At 34.6% G+C, this 18,386-nt stretch overlaps 1 protein-coding gene and 1 long non-coding RNA gene across 3 annotated transcripts in view; one reads left to right on the top strand and one right to left on the bottom strand.

The window, feature by feature from the left end:
• ZNF654 (zinc finger protein 654) overlaps nucleotides 1–15,889 on the top strand; it is an 89,402-nt gene extending 73,513 nt beyond the window's left edge. Inside the window, exons 7-9 of one of the 2 annotated variants that reach the window (XM_020890540.2) lie at nucleotides 6,476–6,617; nucleotides 9,823–12,169; nucleotides 12,771–15,889. In XM_020890540.2, the coding sequence (XP_020746199.2) occupies nucleotides 6,476–6,617; nucleotides 9,823–12,169; nucleotides 12,771–12,778 (2,497 nt within the window). In that variant the 3' untranslated portion in view covers nucleotides 12,779–15,889. Of the gene's footprint in view, nucleotides 1–6,475; nucleotides 6,618–9,822 lie in introns of both variants that reach the window. The other variant, XM_020890539.2, reaches the window with a different exon arrangement.
• LOC110135486 (uncharacterized) overlaps nucleotides 1–18,386 on the bottom strand; it is an 86,792-nt gene that overhangs the window by 65,882 nt on the left and 2,524 nt on the right. Inside the window, exon 2 of the long non-coding RNA XR_002313382.2 lies at nucleotides 12,118–12,199. This is a non-coding gene — a long non-coding RNA (uncharacterized lncRNA). The remainder of the gene's footprint in view (nucleotides 1–12,117; nucleotides 12,200–18,386) is intronic.

The following is an 18,386-nucleotide window of genomic DNA, read 5'->3' as shown; positions in this document are numbered from 1 at the left end:
TTCAGAGAAGTTTTAGGTTTACAACAAAATCGAGAGGGAAGTACAGACATTTTCCACATACTCCTTGTCTCCACAAATGCATATCCTTCCCCATTATCAAAACACCCACCACAATGGTACATTTTTTTTTTTTAACCAAAGATGAACTTACATTGACATATATTAATCACCCAAAGTCCAGTTTATGTTTAGGGTTCACTCTTGCTGTTAATTATTTTATGGATTTGGACAAACATATAATGAATGTGTAACATAAATATATCATTATAATATCATACAGAGTATTTTTGCTGCCCTAAAAATCCTCTTTGCTCGACCTATTCATCTCTTCCCTCCCACCCCTGCCCCTTATCTTCATGGTTTTGCCTTTTCCAGAGTATCATATAGTTGGAATCATACAGTATACAGCATTTTCAGATTGGCTTCTTTCAGTTAGTAATAGGCATTTTAGTTTCCTCCATGTCTTTTCATAGCTTGATAGCTCATTTATTTTTAGTGCTGAATAATATTCCATTGTCTGGAATATTTATTATATATATTATAATATATATAATATACATATTATATAATAAACTGTGGTATATATTATAATATATATATCTGTTATCTACTAAAGAACATCTTGGTTGCCTCCAAGATTTGGCAATCATGAATAAGCTGCTATAAACTTCTGTGTGCAGGTTTTTGTGTGGACATAAGTTTTCAACTCCTTTGGGTAAATACCAGGGAGCATGATTGCTGGAACTTATGGTAAGAGTATATTTAGTTTTGTAAGGAACTGCCCAACTGGCTTCTAAAGTGTCTGTACTGTTTTTCATTTCCACCAATAATGGATGAGAGTTCCTGTTGTTCTACATCCTCACCAGCATTTGTTATTTTCAGTATCCCAGATTTTAGCTATTATTAATAGGTGTGTAGTGGTATCTCATTGTTGTTTTAATTTAGTTGTAGTTTGCATTTCCCTGATGACATATGATGTGGAGCACGCTTTCACATGTTTATTTGCCATCTGTATACCTTCTTTGGTGAGGTATCTGTTAAGGTCTTTAGTCTATTTTTTAATTGGGTTATTTGAGTTCTTATTATCCAGTTTTAAGAGTTCTTTGTATATTGTTGATAACAGTCGTCCGTTGGATGAGTCTTTTACAGATATTTTCTTCCAGTCTGTGACTTGATACTGTCTTTCACAGAGAAGTTTTCAATCTTAATGAAGTCCAGCGTGTCAGTTTTTCCTTTCATGGATCATGTCTTTGGTGTTATATCTAAAAAGGCATCACCATACACAAGGTCTTCTGTGTTTTCTGTTTAGACCATGATCCATTTTTAGTTAATTTTTGTGAAGGGTGTTAAGGTCTGTGCCTGGAGAATCCCATGGACAGAGGAGCCTAGCAGGCTACAGTCCATAGGGTTGCATAGAGTCAGATATGACTGAGGGCCACTTAACACACAAGATCTGTTACAGTCATCTTTTTTTAAATGTGAATGTCTAGTTGTTTGAGCACCATTTCTTGAAAAGATATTTGCTCCATTGCATTGCCTTTGCTTCTTTGTCAAAGAACAATTGACTGTATTTATGTACATCTATTTCTAGGCTCTCTGTTCTCTCCCATTGATCTATATGTCTAGTCTTAAACCAGTACAACACTGTCTTCATTATGTTAGTTTATATTAAGTCCTGAAGTTAGGTAGTATCAGTCCTTCAACTTTGTTCTTTTTCAGTATTCGCTATTCTGGGTCTCTTGTTTGTCCATAACAACTTTAGAATCTGTTTGTCCATATCCATAAAATAACCTGCCAGGATTTAGATTGGGGTTGAATCTGTAGATTAAGCTGAGAAGAACTAATAACTTGATAATATTGAGTCTTCTTGTCCATGAACATGGACTATCTCTTCCTTTATTTACTCCTTTGATTTCACTCATCAGAGTTTTGTAGTTTTCCTCATGTAGATCTCATACATATTATGCTAGATTTATAGCTAAGTAGTTCATTTAGGGGGTGGGGTGGGGGGCTAATATAAATGGTATTATGTGACTGTTAGTTTTTCTGAGCATTTAAAAAACCATTAAAAAGTTGTTAGAACATATGAAGCATCCAATTACATGATCCAAGTAATCATGTAATTCAGAATGTGGTTTGAGAGTATTTTAATTTAAGAGTATTTAATTTAATTTGAGAGTATTTTACTATTAGATAAAATCAAGAATAACTTTTGCCTCCCCTACCTCAGTACACACAGACACAATACTACCACTTTGACATGTCACCAATTCTTGAGAGAAAACTAGGTCTCATTTACCTAACAAAATAATATGAAATGGTATGGGCTATAAATATTTTTAAATGAATGTGTTCAAATTTTAAGTTCTTAGATACTTAAAACAATAGTTTGAAGGAGGTGTAAAGATAAACTTATTTAATATAGATGTTATAGATTAAAATCTTTAGATTCAGAGATGAGTCAAAAGCTAATTAATAGAGTTAGGTCTAGAAACTAGTGGACTTATCTTCTGTGGGACTATAAGTTAGCTTATACAAATTTTTATTCAAAAGTGTACTATGTAAATTGGAGTTGCAAATAGAGAAGAGGATCAGGAGACAGTGGTTAAGGCGTACACTTCTAAGTAGTTTTCAAAGTACTAGCATTTCTTGATAAGATAGTTATTCTGAAACAATGTATAGGCCTTTAATGTTATCTTTTCTGTGGGATAGGAGTGTTCTCTACCCCTGGCTTTATTAAGCTGTTTAAGACTGTCTTTAGTCTTTCATTTTGACATACTCAAAAGTAAACTGGAATCACCTATAAACAAACCAAAAAATGACCAGGAAAACATTTTATTTTCTTCTTCTCTTGGCTAACCATTTCTACACTTTAGAGAGGAACTTTAAAAATAGAACAGAGCCTATCTTTCCTGCTCCAGGCCACAGTCACCTTCTAAAAATAGAAGGTGGGTGTGTGCCTCTCAGCTGCCTAACAGAAAAAGACTCCTTAGCCTGCTTCTTTGTCCTTCCTTCTGAGTAGGCTGAGTTCTGATTGCCTGCGTCCTTTATATTTCTGAGTGCTAGGGTCTTCTTTATTCTAAAAGGTGGTTTTCACAGGATTCTTCCAGCTTACAAGGTCTGTGTTGTCTGTTTGATCTTGGTCTTCAGCTTGTTCTTCATCTCCCCTTTCTGAGGACGAAACTTGATGTACAGTCCAGTTTTACTCTGTCTCAAGCCAATGAAACAAGCTACTAATCTAGTTCTCTCACCATCAATAATAATAATAACAGCTGCTTATATTGGCTGAGTGCTTTCATTAGTCTGTGCTTTTTATATTTATTATCTCATTTACTCCAGCAATCTCATGGGGCAATTGCTAAAGGAAGCCAAGATTCAAACCTAAGCAGCCTCTGCTATTAAATATTACTTACTATAAAATGGGTATAGTATGAAAAAAATCTGTGTGGTAAGGGTGGCTGTAAATCATTTTATAGTCTCTGCAATTAGATAACTTGATGGTTATATTAGCAGTAAGCTACCTGGGAAATGTGTTTGTACAACCAAGTCAGTGCTGTGAGGCTTTTTGTTTGTTTTTTATTTGTTGCACTTTGGGTCTTCATTGAGGTATGCGGACTCTTCATTGTGGCATGCCGGCTTTTCTACCTGTGGTGTGCGGGCTCTTAAGGGTGTGGGCTCTCTAGCCTGCAGCAGCGGGCCCTCTAGCTGCGTTGAGTGGGTTTAGTTGCCCTGAGGCATGTGGGATCTTAGTTTCCAACCAGGGATCAAACCTGCATCTCCTGTATTGGAAGGCAGATTGTTACACCACTGGACTATCAGGGAAGTCCCAGTGCTATGTTTTTTGTAAGGACCCTTTTTAGAAAAGAAAACAGAAGCTTCATTAAACTTTCCCTCTGGTCTTCACAAAGAAGACTATCAGTAAGCAATTTATTAAACATCAGTATATACTAGACATTTTACCTAGGTGTTTTCATTTATCTGTCTTAATGCTTTTTATATGTAAGAAAATTCTGGGTAAAAGAGGTAAAAGCCACACAGCTATTAATAATAACAAAATGGAGTTGGAATTTATTCTAGTCAGTTTGCAAGTGATGTCATTCTATGTCTAACTGGTTCAGGAAAAAAGTAGTATTTATTGAATGGATACTGGGATATTACACAAGCCACATAAAGGGCAGAGATATGGGTGGTCCTCAAAAATAACTGCTAACAAGAATGTTGAGATTGCTGGGGTTTTTTTAAAAGTATCTCTGATCTGCCAGTTGGCTTCAGTCTTTCTTTTTGTAGATCAGAAGAATGCCAACACTCCCCAGGCTTCATAGTTTAGAGTTGAGACCATTCCAGGGTTTCTAACTGAACTGAGGTCAGTTTCCCATCCTTAGATTAACATTTTAGGGACAGTGACGAGGGTCATATAGAAGGCATGGCCACTGAGGTTCCCGTCGTGTGTGTTAGGGCTGTTCTTAGAAAATGCTGGTTCACTGTGAACTGGGTAGCACCGTCCCAGCTGGTACACAATGCCTGATGGAGACCTGGCCTCCTGAGTAGGTCGCATTTATTCTCAATCCCTGTACTTTCCCATTCGCTCCACTAGATGGTATGTCATTGAGAAGATCTGCAGTGTATTAATACGTGAGGAAACGGGCCTTATAAAACAAGCAATTTCATGAAAGGCATGAAATCAATAAGAGATAAGATCTGTTCTGACATAATTATCACTTTAGTTTGGGGTATTCATGAAAGTTTTCATGAAGAGGTACTTGATAAGGACTTTGGCAGATAAGCTCATCTTAGAAATAATTATTTTCCAAGTAGAGCAATCAACAAGCAAAAAAAGAATAAAGCACATTAACTGACACTGAGGAAACCAACCTAGAAGAAGGCCCAGGATTCAGATCCTGATCCTTCTGACTCCAAAACCCATGTTTCTGTTGCTTTTAATACCATAAAGCATACTGAGCAAGTACTAAATGAAATAATCTAGGAGACTGGTAGCAGATTAGTTTAGCAACCCCTACAGAAGTACATATGGAAAATTAAAGGGTCTAAGGTGGTAACATTGAGAATGATAACATTGTGGGCAAAAGTATAATAAAAATACAGAGACTATGAAAAACAAACAGGTTAGAGGAATATTTAGTGTCTTTGGGCAACAGAGGATGAGATGGTTAGTGGCATCACCGATTCAATGGAGATGAACTTGGGCAAATTCCGGGAGATGGTGAGGGACAGGGAGGCTTGGCGTGCTGCAGTCTATGGGGTCGCAAAGAGTTGAACATGACTGAGCAACTGAACTGAAATGGATTAAAGTGATAGAAACCAATCTAAATTGAAATAACCAGTTATGCAAACTGGAGAAGTCAGAGCTAGAGATTTGGGAGCATGGTATGAAACCTCATGAGCTTCCCAAAGGAATTCTGTGTGCAAGCAAAAGTGAGCGTGGACTGAAACAGAAACACCTACCCAGCTAGTGTGAGATGGAGGGAAACTCTGATTTCACTCTTTGTGTTGCTTGCCCTCGTTCTGTTTTGTGTTTTCTAGGTTGTCTCTCTAAATAGAGTATGTGCACCTTCATGATAGTAGTCAAACTGTCCTTAGATGTAATAGCTTTATGTGCTTCACTCAAAGTACATAATCAGTATATTGCTTTTTAAAAATATATATTTTCATCAATTATTTTAATACTTTTTGGACTATGATGCTTTATGTAACTTTTATGACACTTTTCAAGGAATTCTAATTTGCTGAAATGTAATATCCAAACATTACAATGGTACCTTACAGTTTCCTTTGCCTCAAAACACATTGCTTACTTCTGTTGTTGTCGTCCAGTCACTTAGTCATGTACAACTCTTTGTGACCCCATGGACTGCAGCACACCAGATTCCTCTGCCCTCCATATTTTAGAAAAGAATCTACTTGTGAAATATTTTAAATGGTCCATAGCTTGTTCGTTTAAAAGTACTACACTGTAATGGAAGAGTAGATGGTGTAAAACATAAAATTTCAGAGTCAGTGCTATAATATACTTAACACTTTTAATGTGTAATGGTATCTTCATAGATTTAAGAGTATGAACCATTTCTTCTTTGCAGAAAGTACAACATTGATTTCTAAATTTGCAGGTGGATATTAATTTAAAGGTCAAAGTTATTTTTTTAAGTAATCTCATTAATATTGGTACATTGAAATTAGAATGTGTTTTGATCAAGTACTAGAGATGCCTTAGGTTTGTTGGCATATGATTGGGATACATTCTGTACCATTGCAAGTCGTAATTCCTGATCTCTCCTTTTCCCCCAGCTTCTGTTAGTCCCAAACAGGTAGCTTCGGAAGTAGCTTGGAGTTAACTTAATATCCTTTTACATCCACTTTGTATACATCCCAGCCAGGGCACTACAGAATCAAGGAAAGACAGCTAATATCTGTATTTGAATAAACTGTATTTTTGATATTTCTTTTTTCTCATTTACAGGGAGTTGATTTTCATATGGAGTAAACTTCAACTAAAGTCTAATCCTTCAAAACAAGTTTTTGTAGATCAGTGCTACCAGCTCTTAAGAACAGCAACTAATGTGAGAGTCATATTTCCTTTCATGAAAATCATTAAAGATGAGGTAAATCATATATATTTATCCCTTCATTTTAAGTTAAATTTAAATGACAGTTCACTGAAACTTGCATCTCTTATAAAATTTATTTGATCATGTAATTGAAGTAAAGAAAGATTTTAAGGCCACTTTCTCCATATATTATATACTCCCCTCCCTCTAACCTTAAACTCCCAAGACACAAAGCTTATACATAAATGAAAATAACGGAAAAAAAAAAAGAGATTAAAAAGCCAATTTAGTGTTACATAAAGTTTAATGTGGGAACAACTTGCTTCTGTAAGAAACTGTTATCTCTTTTCTTAAAATAAGCCTGTCAGTTTTAACATTAGTCTAAATCCTGTTTATATAATATTAACTAATTTGCAAATGATCTTTGTGTGACTATAGGTAATACCTAATTCACTGTCAAAGAGAAATACAGTTGATAGTTTTAAGTGTGATGTTTAGATGAAAAGGAACAATGAATTCTGAGGCATTTTTGAAACCTAAGGACTAATTTTTTAAGTGTTTATTTAAAATAAGAGTAAAAACCCATTACCTGTTTTTAAAAATAGTTCTGAAGCAAGTTTTTCATGGGCTACTGGCAAGTGTGTTTCTACGTAAGATTCTTATATAGACATGAAAGTAGATCATACAGATCTTTTTACTTTTTCTCCTCAAATATTAACAGAACTTTAAATACAAAGATAGGAAAGATAAAGCTACCTTACATTTTAGATAGCTCCATTTAACTGAATCTTTATGTGGGTTACTTTTAAATACATAAGGAGGCATCCATTAAATAATGTATTTTAATTTTTTATACATTTATTCATTTGTCATATTTATTATTGCATCACTCATTAGATGTATGACCATGTAGTGATCATATTCCCCTGATACAAAGTTTGGTATCATATTCCCATGATATAAAGCATTGTATCAGAGGACTTTTTTAGGTTCTTTTTAGCTAACTACATTAATAGCTTCATTATTAAATAGTGAGATGTCATTTAAATGCATCATCAAAGTTAACCTCTCATGCCACCAAAAAATGGGGGGAAAAAATCTATGCTGTAGAGTACAAATTTTGCACTTAATATTTGAAGTGTATCAGAATCACCTGTAAAACTTTTCTAAAAATAAACATTTCTCTCTATATGTTTTAAACAAATGATTCTCATCTCAAGTGGTAAAGAATCTGCCTGCAGTGCAGAAGACCTGGGTTCAATCCCTGGTTCAGGAAGTTCTCTGGAGAAGGGAATGGCAACCCACTCCAGTATTCTTGCCTAGAAAATCCAATGGACAAAGGAGCGAGGGCTACAGTCCATGGGGTTGCAGAGAATAGGACATGACTGAGTGACTGACACTTTCACTTTTCACCAAAAACTGAGAGACTCTTACAGAAAGTTTAAAATACAGGTAAGTTCAGCCAGTTATCTTAGAACTTCCTCAATTTCATATTCATGGTCAACCTAAGAATACATGATAAGAAAAATTCGAAGATGAAATAAGTATTTTAAATGTGCTTAATTTCTTATACACTCTACTAAAGCCATTTCCTCTGATGGAGTAGATCGTTCATACGCCTCAGTGCTGTGACAGGAGGCACAGGTAACGCTGTGAGTTCAGAAGGAGACATTACAGATAGTGCATCTGAGAAGGCTTCACAGAGGGGGTGCTTTCAGCTGGTGTTAAAGGATAGAATAGGGTAATACTGATATTTGTAGAGGACTTCTTCATTTTATTATTTGGTTCTCATAACTGTCCAGTGGCATTAATAGGAGAGTGTGGATGGGGAAACTAATCAAAGAGTTTAGTTGTTGTGGGGTTCGGGTTGCTACAGATACAAAAGGGACTGAATATTACACTAAAAGCTGAAACAATTCCTAAATGTAGTGGAATGGTTAAGGGCTTTCAGGTTAGAAAGTAGCCTTAGCCTGTTCCCTTTTCTGATGATCCTGAAATTTTTTTAAACCTCAGCAACTAAGTACATTATAATTCATGAAGAAAGGTAGAGGATGTAGATAGAACTTTGGAGAAAAAGATTGAATTTTCTTGAAGCAGTGGATTTGAATTTGCTGTATCGGAAAATTTATGCAGATTTTGTAACTGACCATTAGAAAGTAACCACTATTATAAGTAACAATAAGAAATTCAAATTCAGAAAAGGATTCCAAGTTGTAAATGGTACATTTACAGAAGACTAAAATTGGTATATCTGATCTCATTCATTCTGCAAACACTTATTCAAAGGTCTTTATATGCCAAGTCCTATGATAACCACAGAAGATGCTAACCACATGAGATACTGTCCCTGTGATTTAGTATTCTCAAAGAATGAGTAGGAGATAGGAATTTACCAGCTAGGTAAAGTGATATGCAAAGTTAAGGTGTGCTTGCGGAACTGTAAGGGTTACATAGCATATAAGGAACTCAGAGGACATAAGGCTGGCAAAGTAGTGTTCCTCCCTGTCATCTGTAATTTACCATATGCAGGCAATATGATACACACACATAACTGTTAAAAACATATTATTTTATCTCTTTCTATTCAAACGAGCAGATCATTCCCAAATCACTAGAGGCAGTATTTATAACTTGAATTCAGGTGGACAGTCAACAAATTCCCAACTAAAAGCTTGATGCAGTTATATTTGAGTCATCAGTAAAAGTTTCAAAGCTTGAATACTTTTCAGATAACTTTCAGTACGTTCATTATTCTGATACCTTACTGATTTGGAAAGTTTGTAATTGCCTTCTTCATATGGGTTACATTTCTCTGCTTATTTTGATAAATAATATTACTTAATAAGTAAAATAATATTATTTAGTGCAGCTTTATGAAAGTTTCCATAAGCCATCCTTTTAAAAAAAAAATCTAGATTTGTAATAAACTTTAATCACCATAAGTTTATGAAGCATTTATATTTTAATCACCATAAGGTTATAACATTTTCTATTATGGTTAGTAAGGCTCATAAACTTGAAAATTAAATAAATTGAAGCTAAAATGCTATCTTTTCCAGATTATTCTCAAGTAAAAAAAAGAAATTTATTTACATATTAAAAAGGAGTAAACAAGGCTACCCATTGAAGAAAACTGCATGTTTAGAATACTATATTTGTTTATTTAGCTTTCGTTTCAGAGTTGTATTTTAAAAAGATAAACTAGTAAGGGTTGATGATTTTTTAGAAGGTATTCAGTGGTAATATTTTTCTTTTACAGGTTGAAGAAGAAGGCTTACAAATTTGTGTTGAAATATGTGGTTGTGCTCTACAACTAGATCTTCATGATGATCCCAGAACTAAATGTCTAATTTATAAAACAATTGCACATTTTTTACCAAATGATTTGGAGATTCTCAGGATTTGCGCACTCTCGATATTCTTTCTTGAGCGCTCCTTGGAAGCTTATCGTACTGTCGAAGAGCTTTACAAACGCCCAGATGAGGAATACAATGAAGGCTCAAGCAGTGTTCAGAATCGTGTTCGTTTTGAATTACTTCCAATTTTGAAAAAGGGATTGTTTTTTGATCCTGAATTCTGGAACTTCATTATGATTAAGAAAAACTGTGTAGCATTACTGAGTGATAAATCAGCAGTTAGATTTCTAAATGAAAATGCACTGGAAAATTCTACAGGTAATGTAAAAAAGGCATTGGATCAGCACGGTTTAGAGGAAGGGCTTGACTCTCTTACAGATCAAAGCACTGGAGAGCTTGATCCTGATGATATATCTGGAGTGCAACCAAAAGGCCCTATTAATGCAAAGAAAAACCTTACAGCTCTTAATGCTTCCAGAGTAGATCACAATGTCCCAAGGCATCGGTGTATGTTATGTAACAAGGAATTTTTAGGTGGTCACATTGTAAGGCATGCCCAGGCTCATCAGAAAAAGGGCAGTTTTTCATGTGTGATATGTGGCAGGAAATTTAGAAACAAAGGACTTATGCAGAAGCATTTAAAGAATCACGTTAAGAAAATACAGAGACAGCAAATTGCTGCCGCTCAGCAAGAGGATCAGGAAAGTCCTGCTTTGGAAGAAATGAATTGTTCTGATACTTTCATTTCATTTGAAAATGGGAATTCTGATAATAAGGATTTGGAAATAGAGACTGTTACTGGTTCCAGTGACGGAAAAAAAGACGTCATCCCTGCACATGTGGGTGAATTCACTGAAATTCCTGTAAATGTATCAGAAGATGTTATTGAAAACATTACTGAAAATGGCAGCCCTGATACTTCTTTAAATAATGTCTCAGAGCCATTACCTATCTGTGTGGATGACTATGAGGAGGAAGAAGATGAGGAAGGTGATTATGAAGAAGATGACTATGACCTGAATCAAGAAAGTTCAGTACTTCATAAAATCAATGGAGCTGTGTGCCATCCAAAAGACATATATGCAACAGATCAAGAAGGAAATTTTAAGTGCCCTGCTCTTGGCTGTGTCAGGATATTTAAAAGAATTGGATTTCTGAATAAGCATGCAAGGACTGTACATCCAACTGATTTAAATGTGCGGCAAACAGTAATGAAGTGGAGCAAAGGAAAATGCAAATTTTGTCAAAGGCAATTTGAAGATTCTCAACATTTTATAGATCACCTTAATAGACACAGCTATCCAAATGTGTATTTTTGTTTGCATTTTAATTGCAATGAATCATTTAAGCTGCCATTCCAACTTGCTCAGCACACAAAAAGTCACAGGATATTTCAAGCTCAGTGTAGTTTTCCAGAATGCCATGAGCTTTTTGAAGATCTTCCTCTGCTATATGAACATGAAGCTCAGCACTATTTAAGTAAAACACCAGAATCATCTGCACAACCAAGTGAAACAATTCTTTGGGATGTTCTTACAGACGCAAAATCTAATCATCAGGAAAAAGACTCATCTGGTAATGAGAGACAGACTATTAATCTTCCAGTTTCTACTAGCAAATCAAGGAAAGATATTACAGAACCAAAGACATGTATAGAAAATATGGAAAAGAAAACAGACCGTTTAATTCAGAATGGAAATGAACATTCTGATGACACTGTTTCTGATACAAGCTTGACAGACCAAAAGATGCCTGACATAGAGCCAAATTCTGAAAATAATTGTAGTATTAATGATTTAGTCAATGGACACAGTGGAATAGAGCAAACACCTTTAGTTTCATCAGATCCTGCTTTCAAAATTGATACAAATAGAATCAGGACAGAAAACGGTTCCATTTTACCCAGTGTTGTACCACAAGAACACAGTACCCTGCCAGTATCTCAGGCACCTTCCAAACCAAATCCGACGAGCGAACATACTTCATATGGCTTGATTTTAACAAAGCCATATGTCAGACCATTGCCTCCCAGTTACCTTGATGAACGGTACCTTAGTATGCCAAAACGCAGAAAATTTCTGACTGATAGGGTAGATGCCTGTTCTGATCAAGATAACGTTTGTAAAAAATCAGTGAAAAGATTAAGATGTGGCAAATGCCTGACCACCTACTGTAATGCAGAAGCACTTGAGGCTCACCTTGCACAAAAGAAATGTCAGACCCTCTTTGGATTTGATTCAGATGATGAAAGTAAGTCTGCTGTCTTCTCAGTAGGTATATCTGTAGAAGTAGAAAATGCCATAAATCGTCATAAGGTTAAAAAAATTGACATTTGTATAACAGAGATAATAAAGCACTACTCCGTACATTATTTCCTGTAATCCATACAACCACCATAAGGTTCTGTTCCTGTTTTATAGATCAAGCAACTGACATTCACAAGTAATTTGCATAGGCATAGGCCTATGAACTTGTGAAAGCCAGAACTTAAACACAATTTGTTCATACTTTTGGATCATACATTTTAACTACCTGAGGCTTTTCTTCATCCCATGTTTTTATGTAATAAGAAATCTGAAGACAAACTAATTATGATGAAAGTGTTTTTCATCTGCATGCCAGAATATAAACCAAGTGAAGCTGAGCCTCTATTACAAAAACAAAAATTAAAAAAATAATAATAATAAAAACAAAATAATTGAAAAACAAACTGAGCTAAAGAAGAACATGCTTTTCTACTAATATTAATATTCTTTGAATGAGTAAGGGTATAAATAAACAGGAAATCTAACTTAGAATACTAGATGAACATCTATAAAATATGAATTAACAGACGTGTTCTGTTTTACAGGTGCCTGATAAAAATGTTTCAGAAAGATCTGTCGATCAAGCAGTAGTGTGCAAAAAGCACTACAAGAAAATGCATCATCAGTTTGCTATTTCCCTGATGGCCTTAATTTTAGAGCGATCTTGGATTACTAAAGATAAAGACAAAGCACATTTTCTAGAATGAACCCACAGAGGAGATGTGCTGGTTTAGACTCCAAAAGGGTTATTACAAAACTCCCAAAGTACCAGTTATCCAGAAAAACCACATTTTTTTTTAAAAGAAGTTGATGATGATCAGTAGCAGCATGTTCAGTTTCGCTTATGTGAGAAACATGTTCAGGCAACTAGTCAAAAAGAATAACCAGCTATGGCCTTACAGAAAGGGAAAGACTAACCCATTATATATATATATGTACATATATATATATATAAAGGAGTGGTTTACAATAAACAATTTAAAGTATTCTACAAATAGGATTCTTGTCATGCATAATCAGATTTTGTCCTTTTGGGTCAAACATGCTTTAAGGAACCATTTCTATTTGGTTTATTATTATTTAGAAACTTATAGAATAAAACTTGACTTATCACCATCCTAGCCATAAAAGATTGTAACTCGTTACCAGAGGATTGATTAGGTCAGAGTTCAGTGAATGGCATGCCAGCATTGAAAATTAACAGGAGACAAAACAATAGTGCTTTGCTAATGAGCTCTTGACAGAACCTTCCACTTCCCATTTTTATAATACCAACGAGCTGTAAAGCAGCAGCCTCAATAGAAAACATACTATCAGTAACTCTGGGGAGAGATGGGAGGAATGTAAGACCATTAAAGGCTGTCTTAGATGTCTTAGTTGAAAGAAAACACTGAATTGCAAATTTTTCAATGTGAATAATGGTATAAGCACACTGGGGTATTTCTGTCTGTATATAGAGTAGTGTTAGGACATTGCTTGATAATTCATAGTAAGGTCCTTTAGACATGAATGTGAATTATCTAAGTACAGTCCTATGAAAATAACTGGCTGTAAAAAAAAAACATGCAGCCAAGAATCAGGTCAAGAATTCCTTGGTTTTATTCAATTAGGAGAGTTTATTCTAAAATAAGCCATATTACTCATGCTTTATTATTTATTTCTGATAAATTTGGCCTGAATATTAATTTTTATATATAAAAGGAAATATTTACACAAAAACTTGCACAGCAAGAACACAGTAAGATATATTGATACATTTATTTTCTTTGATGACCAGTAATTTTCCTAAGGAAGATTTTAACTTAATAGCCAATAAATTGTTTAAAAAGTTTTTAAAAATACCCTCTCAGATGTGTTCCACTTGTATAGTCTTTAAAAGAAGAAGCTTAAAGACTTCCTTTTACCTAATAGGGTATTAATCTATAGCAGGGGTAAAATGAACAAAAGCTGCAAAGGTAGATTCTTTAAAAACAGAGCTATTAACATACAAATATGTCAACCAAATATTCCAGTTATTCCACTGGTCTATTCTTGTTCAAAGTATATAATCTCATCAGACCCTACATTATAAATTTTGGGATATTAAAGCTTATTGAATGAAGCTACTAAGGAAGTGGACTTTTCTTCATGGGCAGGATCCAGACTTTATTAAATTAGGATTTCCAGGTCATGATAAATCAGATATCTAAAATAATGTCCCAATTTTATTAGTTTATTTATCACAGGCATTTACTACTATGCAATTGATAGTCGGCAGTCCATTTCAGTCAAGTCAGGTTTTTGTTTTGTTATGTAGCCTATATTAGGCTATGGATTTTACATTTAAATAACATAAGATAAACAACTTGATCAGATATTTATGTCTTTTAAGAAAAAAAAAAAAAACATTTTTCATGCTTCCTGATACTAAAATATAATACTTGAGTTCTATTTCAGTTCAGTAATGTATTAAAAAAGCCTGTTTGGAAACTAGTTCATATGGGCAGTGAAGTTATTTTGAAATATTTCTGCTTTGTATGTTTTCCAGAAGTTTAAAACCACAGCTTAACATTTTATCACATTTTTAACTTTTTATTTTTTATAAGTTGTAACTATTGACATAAATCCATGTCTGCAAATTGTTTTCATTCATTCTGTAATTCATACCAAAATGTTTTAAACATATTCCACATGTTATTTTTTTGTCTTTAATTTGAGGTTTGTTTTATTTCTACTTTTGTTTTGCTAAGGGAAAACTTTCTGAAAGACTGAGCTCAAATTGGTTTATACATCAAGGGATTGTTATATAAAATTCTGTTGGACCACATTGTTCTAATTCTAACCTCTTTACTTATCAAATGATTGCTATTGAAAGAATATGTGCATTTTCTTATGTATGCCTTATAAAACTTACATCATTTTGCTTTTACGAGGTGCGTAAACTTCAAACAGTTCTAATGTGAGATCCAGAAGACAAGGAAGCTTTCTTCTTATTCCTCAAAATCTTCTTTTTCTTCTCTACTCCTTCTATTTTAAGGATGTGTTTATCTTACATGGACCAGGTTTCAATCCTTCATTGTCAAATAAAAATTTCCATTGAAATATTAAATACTAGCTTCCTGCTATGTTTCAGTAAGGTCAAAAGAATAGCAAATCTGAAATTTTGCTGCTCAGATATTATGGAGAAGGTAGAAAAGGAGACCCTTTGTGGACAAGGACACTGGTACTTTGGGCTTTAGCCATATTTTTTTTTCTTTTAAACCACCAATTATATAATGAAAAGATAACTTATACCATCAAACTTGTGATTCTTTTCAAATCACACTTGAAAGTACAGCCGTACTCCTTTCATATTTGGTTCAAACTGTAGTATGGGTGAAAAACCTAAAAAGAATGGTAGTGTTTATTTTTTAATTTATTTGGTACTGTAAAACACCTTTTCAGAATGACTAAATGCTGCATATGCATTTTGGAATTGTTAATATGTGAAAGGTATTACAGATTCAGCAAGAAAGGAAATTTGTGCTTCCTTGTTGAACATTAAATTATTTTACTTTGCATTTTATAAGAGTACAAATTAAAACTGAGCCATTGAACTGCAATAAATCAACAATAGTGTCTCATTTCAAGAAATTTTTTGTACTGTACATAGATTTGTTCAATAAAACATTGTCCTTGTTGGTAATGAAGTGTTCAGTTTTATGTAGCACATCACTTCAAAAGGAATTAGGCTTAAGGTAAATGTTAAATAAGAAATTTGTATTATGTTTCATAAGAGAATGAGATATTTCAGTTAATATTACTATATTCAGATTATTGAGTGATTTTAAAATACATGGAAAACAGAAAACTCTAAAAGTTTATATAAAATAGGTATTTTTAGACATTGTTTAAACTAATTCCATATGCAGGAATTACAAGTTGATAGAACACGGCTTACTAAAGTTATTTCAGGTAAGTAGTTTCAGTATGAAATAGTAGCCTCTGCAAACTTAGTAAATGGAAGACAAATGTCAGAACTCTCCAGGACAGTGGATGGACTGATCTACATTGGTACTTCTTCAGAGATGAAGAGCCTCTGGTGGAACTTAAAGACTGTGAAGTCATTTTGAAATAAGATGCACATTATGATAATTGCTTCCTACAGAAGCACCTCAATGGGAACATGTTTAAGCCAGTTAGTAATCTGTACCTAAAAGTGAGGTCCTTGGTCATGAGGGCTCCTACTCTTTTGGCTCACTAACAAAGGTAGACCTCCTATACTTTTTGCTATAATTTGCAACTTGGAAAAGTGAGGGCTGAAGTAGAAAGAGAAGCTCTTTGATGTGATGATAGCACTTCAAATGAAAGAATAGATATTCTGTTAATTACAGTGATTTGCAAATATTACAAATGTTATGCTTTGAAAAACATGAGAAAGTTATTAAAGCATTCCAGAGCTGAGATCTAGAATTCACAATCTATGATTCGTGGTCATATGATCTTAGATGATTAAATAAATGCATTGAGGTATTTAGATACAAAATTACTGGGGTTATCTCGACTTTCTATTTTTTCTTTTCTGAAATTTGAGGAATGCTGGGAAGCAACTGAATATTAAATACATTTCCAAGACAAATGAGTTAGATTGCTTTCATAGCATAAAATTCATACTGATTTCAAGAGTCAACGGATAATGAGGCCAGAAATTTGGGCTGTACAGCCATCCATACCTGAAATGGAGGCAATCCAGTATTACTTGGAATAAATACTAAAAATGGGAGAGAGATTCATGCCTTATTTTGGGGTACTGTAAATGGAGAAAAAATTACTGTGTTCCAGCTTACTTTATGTATGTTACCTCTAATTGTTAAAACAACCCAAAGATGGTTAGCAGCAGTGCTTTTTAGACACGAAGGCTTTAGGAAGGTTAAATAACCTGACTAGTCACACAGCTAATAAATGCAGAGGTGGGACTGAAAAATCTGCTGTTTCCTCCTAAAATCATGTCATGTAGTTTCCATTCTGGCATGCAGTTTTCCCTACAAATGTGGGGCACTAGCAGATCTGATAATATCCAAGTGGAAAGGGTTAGACTTGCCTGAGGATCAGTGATTTCAGAGACAAAGGATGAAGTCTGGTACAGACAGGGCTGGTTGACATTTCATTCTCTTTTACTAGCAGTGATTCTTAAAAGTGTGGTCCCCAGAACAGCAGCATTATCACCTGGGAACTTATTAGAAATGCTAAATTTGGGGGATTTCTCTGGCAGTGCAGTGGTAGGACTTGGCACTTTCACAGGATTCTGTAAGTCACAAGGATGTGGTTGTGCCCCTGCCCCCAAGAAAACAGAAATGCTACATTTTTGATCAACTGAGGGACCAATCTGTCTTAAGTCATCTAGGTGGTTTTGATACACACTAATGTTTGAAAACCACAGATCTAAATCAACAAGGTTCTTCGTATTTCCCTAGCAGTTAAACTATTAAATGTATAGAGCCTTAGAAATCCAATTTCCAGGGCATTTAAGGAAGTCACCTTTAATAGGTTTTAAACAACTACTGTTGAATGAATGAATATTTTCACCAGCTCTTATACCCCAAATCTGCTAATCTAGAAAAATTTTTTTCCCCATGAAGTATTCAGTGAAACTACCAGAATGTAATTTAATGAAAAGAGGTCAAAGATGTGAGATCAAATATATTCAAATTCTAGCATAATAGCTTTAAGGCAACTAAGTCCATCCCACAAAATTCAGACTTCCTTGTCTGTTAAAAGGGGAGAGCCAGTCTTGAAAGTTTAAGAATTAAGTGCTGAGCCCTCCCTGTGAAAATTGTATTGACTCGACTTCCTTTTCATGTTGTGGCTCCTGCACTGTCCTTGTTCTAGCCAAACACAGCCACACTGTTCCAGGCAGTTTTCACTGCGGCTCCCTCCACCTGTACTTCTTTTTCTGCTTCACTCATTCTTCGCTTAATCTTCTTGAGCATCATTACACTCTCCAGAAAGCAGATTTCTCTTAATAATTCTGAATTTCTCTATTGAAACCTCTCTCTCCCAGTCCTCCTCAGTAAATAGCAACTCCAGTTGCCCAAACCAAAACTTGCCAGTCATCCCTGACTTGTTATCATGTTTTCCACTCTCACCTGAACTATTTATTGTATTAATCTTCTAGTTGAGTTCCCTGCCTTTATCCTTGCCTT

Source organism: Odocoileus virginianus, chromosome 25 (genome assembly GCF_023699985.2).
Source record: "Odocoileus virginianus isolate 20LAN1187 ecotype Illinois chromosome 25, Ovbor_1.2, whole genome shotgun sequence".
Classification (NCBI taxonomy): Eukaryota; Metazoa; Chordata; class Mammalia; order Artiodactyla; family Cervidae; genus Odocoileus; species Odocoileus virginianus.
The sequence above is the reverse complement of the archived record's forward strand: the minus strand, read 5'-3'. Positions and strand labels throughout refer to the sequence as shown.